This window comes from Epinephelus moara, chromosome 23 (genome assembly GCF_006386435.1).
Source record: "Epinephelus moara isolate mb chromosome 23, YSFRI_EMoa_1.0, whole genome shotgun sequence".
NCBI lineage: Eukaryota > Metazoa > Chordata > Actinopteri > Perciformes > Serranidae > Epinephelus > Epinephelus moara.
In genome coordinates this window covers 17,246,115-17,258,912 of record NC_065528.1, presented here as the reverse complement: position 1 = coordinate 17,258,912, position 12,798 = coordinate 17,246,115, and the positions used below count along the sequence as shown (strand labels likewise).

Below are 12,798 nucleotides of genomic sequence, written 5' to 3'. Positions count from 1 at the left end.
TGTAAACTAGATTGTTTAGAAAAGGCACCCAGGCATGTATTAACCTTTATCCCACCAGGGCAGCCATTTGCCTGTGTCTGTCAGATGGTAAACATGTTATTATCATTGCCACCAGCCATTGTCACATAGCAAACCAGCCTGTGGCCCACAAAAGCTAAGTAATGCCCAGCATGTGAATTGTTGAGAACAATGTCACCCGCTGACTTCAAAGTAATTATAGGGAGTGACTGTGTGACTGTGTATGACTGTGATGTGTGTACGTGTGTGCATGTTATTCGACAGACCCAGTTGAAGGTGCGCTGCATTAGATATTGAAAGGACTTTACTGAATATAGATTTCATTATCGCTCATATGTAGTATTTCAATTAAATGTATTATTTGTATTAAAACTTTTTTTTTTTGGAAACAGCTTGCACTCAAAACTTTTAATTTAGTACAATACAGTAACATAAAAGTTTTGAGTACACCTGACACAAGATTAATGTGAATTTTTTACATCAGTTTAACAACTTTTTTGTTCTTGTTTGAGCATTAAATTCATATGAACGTAATAACACTGAGTACACATTTTACAACATTTTTTTTTCATTTAACCACAAAAATAATGGAGCGATCTTAGGTTTCTCAAACATAAAAATCAAGTGAAGAGATGGATTTTAAGCCAGGAAGTGCTCTTTATTTCAACTCAGCACAATTTAATGTGTCACTCTGATGCCTACACAGTCCACAGTTTACAACATTAACTGTAACCCATTACAGTTAATGGGTTACAGTTAACCCACCCAAAGAGGGTAACCCACTGAAGGCCATTGCTGAAAGGGCTGGCTGTTTGCAGTGGTCCGGTTGGTCCAAAGTCCTCTTTTCAGATGAAAGTAAATTCTGCATTTTATTTAGAAATCAAGATCCCAGAGACTGGTGCAGGAGCGGAGAGGCACAGAATCCAAATTGCTTGAAATCCAGTGATGATTTGGGGTGCCATGTCATCTGCTAGTGTTGGTCCACTATGTTTTATCAAGTCCAAAGTCAACATGACATGATCTACCAGGACATTTTAGAGCACTTAATGCTTCTGTCTGCTGACGGAACCTGCCAGTAGCGCCAAAACTACTTGTAACTGGTTTGCTGACAATGGTGTTACTATGTTTGATTGGCCAGCCATCTCGCCTGACCTGAACCTCACAGAGAATCTATGGCGTATTGTCAAGAGGAAGATGAGAGACACCATACCCAACAGTACAGATGAGCTGATGACGGCTATAAAAGCAACCCGGGCTTCCATAACACCTAAGCAGCGCCACAGGCTGATGGCCTTCATGTCACACCGCACTGATGCAGTAATTCGTGCAGTAGGAACCCCTAACCAAGTATTAAGTGCATAAATGAACATACTAAATCCTTTTTTGATTGGTCATGTGTAATATTTTAATATTACATAGACACTGGATTTTTAATTTTCAAGAGCTGTCAGCCATAATCATCAAAATTAAAACAAAAAAGGCTTGAAATATTTCATTTTATGTGTGATAAATCTAGAATATATATGAACGTTTCAATTTCTGAATCAAATTAAGGGGGAAAAAAATGAACTTTCCCATGATATTCTAATTTTTCTTAGATGCACATGAGCATAAAGACTGCGTAATGGGTAACGTGAGTGACTTAGAACACATTTAAATACAATTTTCTTCAGCTTATGGCCTTAAACATATTATCTCACAGAATGTTGGGAAACTCCATCCATTTAGCCCTAACACACCACAATATGTTAAGTGCATAATGATAGTGTTGTTTACTGGCTATAAACGAATAAGGTGAAACTGGCTTTGTAAATTTTAGTCACATTATCTCAAAACTCAAAAATTGTTGACTTAACATAGAAAATTATGTCAAGCTTACAAGGAATGAGTTTCTGTGTCAAGTGAACATGAAGTTTTTTGTCATTTTGACAATCCCGGGCATTTGTGTAGACTTTACGTTCAAATTTTGTGTCATGGATGGATTGGGGTTTACAGTGGAGCACATACCCCTGAATTTGCAGCCTCCCATCTCCGAGATATCCCATTGGCCACTTTGAATATCTATTTTGTAGGAAATTAGCAGAGCTCATCTTTTCAATGTAGTAGGTTAAGACCCATATTGGGGCTACTAAATACCTAAAATGTGATAATATCAGTGTAATTAGAAGGTATTTTTGTATAATCAAATTACAAATTACTTTCATTTCAATTAAATACACTTTTTCATACAAGTACTTAGTGTTTTATTTTGATACATTTACTGACCAAGTAAACATTTGTTTTTATTCTAAAGGTATTTTGTCGACACCAAGTGGCGTAAATGAAGCAGTGCACCTTACATAGCCTGAAGCTCTACTTCCCTGACATCACTTCCTGCCTTCTTCCTGTTTATTTTTTCTAACTAGCTCTCCATACATGTAATGCACCAGCAGCTCGTCATTGAATGAAATATCTTTTGTATTGAACCGTCTTCGTTGTGTATGGTAAGAATAAGTTAGTATATTTTGTGACATTGCGTTAAATTCGACAAAGCGACAAAATATTCTCTATTAGTTAGCTTGCGTTAGGCTAACAGAAGCTAACATTTCTCCGTGTAACACATAGTGCCAGCTGTTAGCCTAACAAGCTAGCTTTTAATGGTCCTGAGGTGTCTATTTTTTAAGGGTTAAGCATATTATCTAAATGGCTTCGCTGTCTTGAGGACGAGTTGAATTTATTATGAGGTCCCTCAAAACGGTCACTTTAGATGTAACGGTAACGGTAGTTAGCTAGCTACAGTCAACCAGCGTTTACTGTTATCGGTTCAAAGGTCCAGCGCTCGTCGGAGCAAAGTCTTGCTCTCGATAACGTCCACCAGCCACTTCTCCCCGAACCTGCTCCTCCCGGGTGTGTGCACCAGCCTGTTTGACTCCACTATAAAGCGCACCTCCACTGGCAGAGTCTGGGGTTTGATTTTAGATATGTCCACCACGAAATAGACGCTGGCTGTCCCCTGAATGGGCCTCCGGGAGGTCGGGATACTGAAGCAGGCCCGGTAGTGGTAGATGGTATGATGCTCCTCCTCGGTGGAGCAGAGGAAGTCCAGACTGTAGAGCCAGCAGGGCTGCAGCTCCCAGGTTTGGATGTACTCTCCAATCTGCCTTTCCCCCACTTCGACTGTGAAGTCTTTGCAAGCAACCCAGTTAATATTCTTCATCTCACTGTCAGAGGAGTCTTCCTCCTGCTGCTCCGTCGTCACAGTGCAGTGGCGTCTCTCCAGCAACGAATCCACAAGTCGAGCCGACTCTGTCGTGATATTCAGACTTAATGCATTTTCCTCTTCCATCTTGTCTTTGTTACAATGAACAGGACGTCTGGAAACTGGTTTCGCTGAGTTGTTAGCTGAGTTGTTGGTATAATGGTTTCCATGGCTACCAGGGTGGGTGTGGTGGCAAATGGAACCCTCTGTTGGCCCACCTTTGAATAAGAATACTTTATTGTCACCGTTAACATTGTCAGGCAGTATCACTGTGAAAATCTGTTTAGCAGCTCCTATTTGGCAGTAGTACAAAAAAAAGTAAAAATAAAAATAACATTGTAACAGTATAAAAATAACGTTATGACAATATAAGCAGGATATATACAAAAGAATATAAATATAAATATACATATATACAGAATGAAACAGCATTCTGGGGGTATTGCACTCAGTATTTTAGTGTGGTTCCACAGTGTCAGTCTTTGGGTGGGATGGGTGGGGTGATGGCTTTGACAGCCTGGGGCAGTGTGGTCCCGATGATCTTTTCTGTGGTCCTCACCACCCACTGTAGGTCCTTCCTGTCCTCTGTGGTGCAGCTGGTGAACCACACTGTGCAGCAGTAGGTCAGGATACTTTTTTAAAACTTGTTCTTCAAAGAAACGTTAGTAAAAAACTTTTACAATTAATAATACTTTTTTAAAAATCTTTGTTTTGTTTTTCCAGGCAACATCGGAACAAGCAGAAAATTGCTATTTTTCCTCGAATATGAAATTTCTACTAAAATCTGCTGATGGCAGGTAGTCTGCCAGGATGCTGCATCCGTTTACACAGACATCAAGTATTATTCAGTTGCCTGTTGGACTTCAAGTTCTTCCCTGTACCGAGTGAGCCAGCAAACGCATGTCGCGAATCAGGACCACACTCGACAGTGTCACCAAGGCAGTAGGCAGCACAGACCTCATCTCCAAGTTCTCCCGCTTCAAGCCTGGCGGTCCCACAGTCGACAGCGCCCATGCAGAGAAAGTTCTCGTCAAAGCTGAGATCTTAACCTCTAACAGCACAGCTGCAGCCTCGCCGCCTGAAGCCATCATGAACGAAGAAGAAGAGGGCGAGAGGAACACAGCGGAGGATGAGTCAGATAAGCAGCGGCAGCAAGTTACAGAACATCCGTACATTGCCACAAAGAAATCCACATCCAGTTTAGCTTCGGCAGCGAGTGTGTCTACGTCGAGCTCTTCCTCAACTGTCGCAAAACAAAGTATGCAGCTGTTTCAACCAGTAGCTCTGTCCACCAACATGGATGAGACCTACAAAACTCTGGCTGAGCACATCAATTGTTACTTTGGTACCAGCATGCAAGATGGAGAAGGAGACAACAAGCAGCAGCAGCACGGAAAAGGGGATGATCCTGTTTCTGAGCCCACTCTCAGCGCCGTCACTCGGACAACTACGGACCACATTCCAGTTTTGTCTCCGGTGGCAGAGGCAAAGAGCACTGACACAACCACTACCTCTAATCCCCCTCCCTGCCCATCTCCATCAGAAAAGCTCAGTCCTCCAGCAGCGACGCCCTCATCTGACACCCCTGCAGCTCAGTCCACCCCTGTGCCTGCTAGCTCCCCTAAAAAAGGCTTCACCCACTATCTTTCCTACCCTCGGCCCAGCGTCCAGGCATTTGTGGGCAGCTACATTGCACCCCTGGTCCCCAAATTCAGAGGTGATTCCAAAAGCGTTGCCGCTGAAAAAGACAAGTCTGCAGCAGTCGCCGAGGGAGAGCTCACCGCGGACAAGGCGGGAGAGAAAACTGATAGCGAGGAGGAGAAAGCAGATAAAGTGAAGCAACAGCAAAGAGAGAAGGTACGGTGCTCAGTAAAAAAGTTTCAGAAGAACTTAAAAGACAAACCGTTGTATTTTTTATCCGGCACCCTGTTATTTTCCTGTGTTTTTGTGCCTAAGTGACTGATGGGAGCAACAGTTTTTGAAAGTGGTGCAGTATTGACAGAAAGGGTTGAAGCCCGGAGCAGCAAAACAGGTTACAATGTCAACAAGCAAGTTACGTCCGGTAAAAGTGTTTGTTTTTGCCAAGATCACTAAGATTGTTATCACAAGTGTCTGACAACAATATGTAAAACCCCTAGAATTAAAGTCTGCAAGAGTTCAGAATGAGACTTCACTTTGAGCGAGACTTGGTTACACACAAACAAACAGACCGGATCAAGTGAAAGGTGAAGAAAAATGTTTCATATCTCTGTGGGATCGTTTTGTGTTTTCGTAATGCTATCAGACACAGAAACTAACAATCTGAGTCTGTCAGTGGCAAAAACAAGCACTTGTAGTGGATTTAAACTGTCACTGCACAATGGCAAGTGTTTACTTTGAAGCCGGTTTTGCCGCTTCACACTTTAAAAATTGTTGTTCCCATTTGTAATTTGGACACAAAAACATGGGAAACAGGGTCCAGATTGCCTTTCCCTTAAGGCAATGGAGACGATATATTCATCTGATTGTCCCTAATGTTTTGTACATATTGTACATTTGTCATGCAGATAATAGCCAGGGTGAGTGTAGACAACAGGACCAGAGCCCTGGTGAAAGGCCTGCACAAAGTGAGTGACGTCAAGCTCCTCACTAGTCGAGTAGAGGAGCTCAGCTTTCACCTTCTAGAGTTCCCAGAGACGCGAGGTGTAGCTGTCAAGGTCAGTATGTATCACTGCTCAGTTTAATATTGGAAATAAGTGGTAAATTTTTATCATTCAGTATGTGTAACTGTGACCTTTAGGAGCATGTGCTGCCCTGCCTGCTGCGATTGCGCCAGGCCAGAGACCTCCCTCTACAGGCTGCTGTGAGAGAGGCACTGGCCCTGGTTGGCTACGCCGAACCAGTCAAAGGCAGAGGGATCCGGGTCCTGGCCATAGACGGAGGTGGAACAAGGTAAAAATTAAAGTACCCGTTGCATCATCATAATTATTCAGCCAACCTAGAAAATCCAGAGAAAACAAGGTCACAGGTTAGCTATCATTGCAGGCCAACTGTTTATGACCACCTTTATATGTTTATAGTCGTCATATAATGGCTGTCAGTCTGTAAACCTTGCGCCTTGGTTACAGAGGACTGCTGGCCCTGCAGACTCTCCATAAGCTGCAGAACCTGACCGGCAAACGAATCCACCAGCTGTTCGACTACATCTGTGGAGTCAGCACAGGTATGTTGTCATCGTCGCTCTTCTCTAACACTGAGATTTATGTCAACTTCCAATACTCCCTTGCTCACTGGCAAATCACACTTGTTCCTCTCTGTTTCAGGTGCCATTTTGGCCTTCATGCTGGGGATTTTCCAGATCCCCTTAGAGGAGTGCGAGGAGATGTACAGGAAGCTGGGCTCGGATGTCTTCAAACAGAATGTCATCGTTGGAACGGTCAAAATGGGCTGGAGCCACGGTTTCTACGACAGCGAAATATGGGAAAACATCCTCAAGTTAGTGCGCAGGACTCTTCCGCAGCTTCTTTTTCCATTCTTGATTTTAAAGACACTGGGGTAGTATACATATAGTATGTATAGTTAGCTGTGTTTGTAATGTGTTTTTGTATTTTCTTTAGGGAACGGATGGGTGAGGGGCGAATGATTGAGAGTGCCAGGGACCCAAATTGCCCTAAGGTAAGTCTCATGTCTTTGTCTACATAGTTTTAATTTGTGCATGGACTCCTGTTTCTATGCAGCCTACAAAAAGACACAAATACATTTTATTTTGTCCGTTGTACAGTAAAGCACTTTAAGAAACACCAGCTTGTTGTAAAAATAAAGATGTTCCTCTCTAAACATGCCCTTCGTGTGTCCACTAGGTGTCAGCAGTGAGCACCATTGTGAACAGGGGCTTACCTTTGAAGGCCTATGCGTTCAGGAACTACAGACTCATGCCAGGAGTGAGATCCCACTACCTTGGAGACTGCAATCACAAAATGTGGCAGGCTATCAGGGCCTCATCTGCCGCCCCGGGCTACTTCCAGGAATACGTCCTGGGTAAAGACCTCCATCAGGTACACCACTGCACTGAGAGTCTATTGAGGTTTGAAAAAGGAATAGATGATAGCGTTAGGTGTTGCAGAAAATGCAGCAGCATGATCAATGATGTTTTGACATTGTCCTTGGAGATGATTTTCTTTTTAAGCATGCATGAGCATTAACAGCAGACTGCCGCAGTGATCTAAGGAGTCGCATTTCTCTGAGAGCCCTTATTTAGTGTGAGGGTGTCATTTCCTTGAAATGTTACCAATCAATACACTTAACGCTATGGCACTGCATCGCCCTGTGCCAAGGACAGACGCACTGGGCATTACTGCACTCTGTGTGTGTGTGCGTGTACACATAAAGGTATATGTGTAGATTTGTTTCACTCCTCCAAACCCATAACCTTGAAGGCAGTCCCTGAATTGGTTCATCCTCTCCTCTGGTTGTCAAGTCTGAGAAAGAGAGAAAGTGAACAGAGTGAGATGGAGGTACAGAGAGAGTCCTTGGACCTGGCATGTGCCCCCTAAACATCAAAGGGGCCTCATCCCCTTGTGACTTAGCCTGCTGTCCAGCAGAAAAAGGGAAAGCTTCTGATCTGATTCCCATTCAAAGAGAATTTCTAACAGGGCTGCTGTGTGTCGGACCAACACTGTCTGAAAGCATGTTTCAAAAAACAAAGCATATAATAAAAGTAAGTACCCCTTAAAGACATACAATGCAGGACCCCCCCCCCCAAATGTAGTCTCATACAAAAGTAATCCCTCTCAATTATAACGTATGACCAACAGATTTGTGGGTGTCTCTGTGGATGGTGGTGTGTAGCGCTCAGCCAATAGCAGCACGAGATGGGGACTCTATGCATAACACTTAGTTTCAGGTGACTAATATACAGTTTGCTGCTTCCAAATGTCTAAGTAACACACTCTGCAGCTGCATTAATGGTCTGATAGTGTTTGGATCAATGTTAAAAACATCAGCATCACTGTTAGCTGATTTTTCAGTCTGATCTGTTGTCTACTGTTGTGATAAAATGCCATTTTAGTGGTTTCCTGCATAATGAGTACATCACTACTTTGCTTTCTCACACTGACTAATGACACAGTGCATTAGGTAATGGAGTCTAGCTCTGTTTCCCTTTTCAAGGTTCAAGAACAGCAGATTAGGTTTAAGTAGGAGGTCACTTATTAAAAACAGGCTGTTAAGGCATCTGATAAACGGCTACAGTTTGTGTCGCATTAATGTTCGTTATTTTCTGCCACTATACTTTTATAATACTTGGGACCCATATCACAAGTTTGATTATTAGGCCAGATATCTTTAGATGGTCTTTATGGGCAGCAATTATGTTCAAGGCTTAGCTTCATTTTGATAACCTACTTAGGCAAAATTAGCCTTGTCCCTGCTTCTGACAAGTATTTCTCTCCCTGTCCCTGTAGACAGCCCTTTAAAATGTTTCAGTCAATAACAGATTCTTATCTCCAGTCCCACTTTGCATGTTTACTGACGTAAGCCTGGATTCTTCTAGGCATTTAGAATAAACACAAATGGCCCAAGCTACTAATTTAGCAAAGTAACACATGTAAAATCAAATGTAATCTGGAGAGCTTGTGTTCACGTTTGATCAGCTGAGGATCTCAACTGCATTTAATAATGTGATGTTGATTCATACATATGGTTCGGATACGACTTCCTACGTTTGCGCATTCCCGTTCCCGCTCACACGTCTGCCGAGAGAATCTGTCATGAGCTGTTTCCCATGGACCGGGACGGGATGACAGCAGGGACGGAAAGACGGCGAGTGAATGAGTTGTGTCTGTGTTGTTCTCCACATTCCTCTTGGAGCTGCGCAGTGTTTCATCGACAGTTTTTGAGCGACCGTTGCCACCCACCGGTCTCACTCCTACTCTAGTTTTCAGCACCAGCAGCGGTATTTCTCAGGAGAATTCTGCCATTGCAGAGCTTCAGAAATACATATCTACACACACAAACAGACAGGAGACTCTCACGGAGACTGAAGTTAAAATTTAACCGTGTCCACTCCGTGAGGACGCCTCTGTCGGAGGCTGTCAGGTCTTCCCTTAACAGACATGCACATTTTATGTAAGTCCAACTGGATACAGGCTGAATGTCATTCAGTAAGGTGACACCCCAGGGTGAGAGGTTGAGGGTCAGAGCTGAGGAGCAGCTGTGTAATTAACCTGCTGTCTCATGAGTGCGAACTGTGCTCCACTGTTACAATAGCTCACACCTGAGGGTAAACAGCTTCATTGATAGGCTAAGAATTGCATGTTTTAGGCAGTAAGGTCCCGTAATGATACGAGGGCAGCAGAGTGGACGAGTCACCATAGACGGACCATTAAAAATAAGTGTCCTAGAGCAAAATATTAAGCCTAGTTTAGGTGAAAAGCAAAAGTTGAATCCATAAAAGCTGGTTATGTATCAGTAGATTTCTCTCATGTTTCTTACTTGGGTCTGTGTTTGTTGTTGTTTGCTTTATCCCAGATGAAGGAGGATTTAAGCTTCTTATTTTTTGGATACTTTTCTACTGCCCACCCCTGTAGAGGCGTGGAAATGACCTTTCACCCTGCTCTGCCGGGGACGTTCGGACCTCTTGTGTGCCACACTCTCCAGCTCCATTAATCCAATCCAAAAGCCCTTCAGCGGTGGGATATGGTCCAAAAATGGACTCGGGGAAAGACTGAGAAAGAGCGTTCAGCACTAAATCGGTGGCGGCATCCATTCAGCTTGATTGTCCTCTTTCTGTCATTGTTGGCAACATTGAGATCAGCAACTCTTTCATGGATCCAGTAACATTATTAAGGAGACAAAAAACACATAATTTGTGATCTAAATTAAGCCGGTCAAGATTAGAATACTTAAATACAATATGCTGTATCAACAAAGCTGAATTCAGAGTAATGCTGCAGTTAGATTCTTTATTTAGCTTAATTTCAGAGCAATCTATGGAAAAACGAGACATATTTTAGCTGCTAAGAAGACAGTTTTTCCTACTTGTTTACTTCTGAATGAGCAGGGCTGTTTGCCAGAGCAGCACATCTCTGGCCAGGGAGCTTCTTTTCCTCCGGCTCAAAGCTGTAGCGCTCTGGGACAGCTTGTCCACTTCACCTCATTTGTCCCTACAGGCTGTCGCAGCAGATATATTAAAAGCAGAGGCACAGTCTACATACAAAGTGTCCTATGTGTGCATTAACCTTGCTTAGTAAGCATCATTTCCCTCCTCATCTTTAGGACGGAGGACTCCTGATCAATAACCCCACAGCCTTGGCCATCCACGAGTGTAAATGTCTGTGGCCTAACACGCCACTGCAGTGTGTGTTGTCTCTGGGCACCGGACGGTTCGAGACGGTGGGCAAGAACAGCACGGCCTTCACGAGCCTCAAGACCAAGCTCACCCACGTCATCAGCAGCGCCACAGATACCGAGGGTAAGACCACACAAAATGTATTTTGCATCCCACACACGTTTATTCATAAACCACAGATTAGAGGAGTGCGGTCACAGACGGTGTGACGCACTGCGATTTCTTTTTTCCTGCTCCAGTGTAGCCTCTTGAAATATAAACCAACTAGTGTTTGGCTTCGATAGCTAAAGGCGTCCCCCTCTGTTTTTATTTCAGAGGTGCACACCATGCTGGATGCTCTCCTGCCCCCCGACACCTACTTCCGCTTTAACCCCTACATGAGCGAGGACATCCCGCTGAATGAGAGCCGCGTGGAGAGGCTGAACTTCCTGCAGGCAGAGGGGGAGCGCTACTTGGAGCGCAACGAGGCCAAGCTGAGGAAGGCGGCCAGCGTGCTCGCCCAGGAGAAAAGCACCATCCAGAGACTGGCCGAGTGGGCCAAGCTCAAGGCCGACATGTACGAGGGTCTCCCCTTTGCCTCCAAGCTGTAGTTATTGGCTCACCGAACAGTGTGACCACAAGTGAGTTTTTAAGGTAAGAAAACCCCCAAGCCCTGATAGATTAGTGGGGCGAGCTGGACACATTTTCTAAGAACCTCGGTGGAACAAAACACCAAATTATTTGCCTAAGTTTTTATCATCATCTACTCAACACTAAAAGGACTGTTTGAGAAATTTAGAGCTATAATTATTCATTATAGAAGACAATACTAAACTGTAAATAAGAGCGTGAAATTAGAAATGTAATGTAATTTATTGTGTCTATGATAGAGACAGAGTTGGGTTCATGTCTGGTTTTGCCAGTCCAGTCGGCTGTACAAGCTTAAACCGGTTTTATTTTAAATTACTACAGACAGTACGAGACAGCGGGCAAAAACACTGATCTGGTATTTGTCATTATGACACATTCTGGCAAATTGAAAAGTAGCCTACATCAGCAACCTCTGCTGACGGCATCACGACGCTAAATCCAGCTTGTGTTGCTTCGGTAATACGCAGTATGACGTTATTAACATAATAATATGTTTGTTTATAAACAGAGTAACGGAGCCGCTAGTGTCTGACAGGCCCTGCACATGGAGGAGATCAAATTTTAGCATAGATGGGAGGTGGGGGAGGGCGAGTGGCTCATGTTGTCTTTGTTTACCAGAAAGTTCGTGTCTTTTTTGGGGTGACGAGAGGAGACATGGCAGATTTGAGGCTTTTGCACACAGTCTGTTTTTTTTTTTTTTTTTTCCCGTCCAAAATTGTTGCACGTCTAAAAATAAATACGTTGTGTAAATTACGTTTGCACACTGAGTCCGAAACCCTTATCTGTTATTAAATTTTCGGAACAGGATCGATTTTCTGTGTTTTTCGCATCCGTCAGAGCCTTTAGAGACGTTTGATCAAGAATCAGTGAAGGAAATGTGGCGGTGAGACACAGCCGCAACAAGACAAAGGAATAGGGCGCACAGAATCATTTCATACCTCATATAGCTACTTTCAACAGGTCAGATAGTAATATTCAGGAGGATTTTGAAGAAGGGGAGGAGCTAGTAAAAATCACAAACAAAAAACGTGTTTGTGTGTAAAAAGTACATATACGTAGAAATATAGCAATTACTCACCCGTCTTTTAAGTGGTTAGATCTCAGTGTTTGTTTACATGACGTAACAGAAGTGCATATTTAATAGATTCAGTGTGGACAGAGAGCTCTGATGTCACACAATAGTCGGACGCTTGTTTGCTGTTGGGACGTGGTGTCGTCATGTTCCACTCTGGAGCGGCTACCGCGTCAACTGCGACACCTTGTGGAAAAATTCGGTATACCGGTCTGGTGTTTGGCTTAATTTCAAAACGGTTTGAAAATGTTTACACTGGCCCAACTCTCCATGGCGACAGAATAATATACAAGGAAATGTTCATAGTTCATAAATGTATGAATTTTACGACGTCTTTAAGTGACATTCTGGTTTTGGTTTTGAAATGCACAAAGGCAGTAATATGGCACTGACCCATTACCATATTATGAATAATTAATATTAATATAACTGTATTTTATTTTGTTAAAAAGACTGATGTCCATTTGCATTTCCAGTGACTTGAAGACATTAAGATGTAATTAATACATGGTT

At 43.2% G+C, this 12,798-nt stretch overlaps 3 protein-coding genes across 3 annotated transcripts in view; 1 reads left to right on the top strand and 2 right to left on the bottom strand.

Moving 5' to 3' along the window:
• Positions 1–12,798, bottom strand: part of LOC126385082 (dnaJ homolog subfamily B member 9-like) — a 77,282-nt gene that overhangs the window by 22,174 nt on the left and 42,310 nt on the right. The window lies entirely within an intron of this gene.
• On the top strand, positions 2,395–11,919 carry pnpla8 (patatin-like phospholipase domain containing 8). Its single transcript, XM_050036602.1, has 10 exons — positions 2,395–2,501; positions 3,980–5,113; positions 5,803–5,952; positions 6,036–6,187; positions 6,364–6,458; positions 6,559–6,730; positions 6,853–6,910; positions 7,096–7,290; positions 10,511–10,706; positions 10,899–11,919. Exons 2-10 carry the CDS (start codon positions 4,157–4,159, stop codon positions 11,171–11,173), a joined length of 2,250 nt encoding a protein of 749 aa, XP_049892559.1. The 5' UTR covers positions 2,395–2,501; positions 3,980–4,156; the 3' UTR covers positions 11,174–11,919.
• On the bottom strand, positions 2,495–5,230 carry akap14 (A-kinase anchoring protein 14). Its single transcript, XM_050036611.1, has 2 exons — positions 5,160–5,230; positions 2,495–3,474 (listed from the first exon to the last, which is right to left on the bottom strand). The coding sequence occupies exon 2, from the start codon at positions 3,341–3,343 to the stop codon at positions 2,822–2,824; it is 522 nt and encodes a 173-aa protein (XP_049892568.1). The 5' UTR covers positions 3,344–3,474; positions 5,160–5,230; the 3' UTR covers positions 2,495–2,821.

Coding starts and splice junctions, on each gene's coding strand:
- akap14 (XM_050036611.1), bottom strand. CDS start 3,343: ATGGAAGAGGAAAATGCATTAAGTCTGAATATCACGACAGAGTCGGCT.
- pnpla8 (XM_050036602.1), top strand. CDS start 4,157: ATGTCGCGAATCAGGACCACACTCGACAGTGTCACCAAGGCAGTAGGC. Junction 6,911..7,095: donor GGGACCCAAATTGCCCTAAG/GTAAGTCTCATG, acceptor TGTGTCCACTAG/GTGTCAGCAGTGAGCACCAT. Junction 7,291..10,510: donor TGGGTAAAGACCTCCATCAG/GTACACCACTGC, acceptor CCTCATCTTTAG/GACGGAGGACTCCTGATCAA.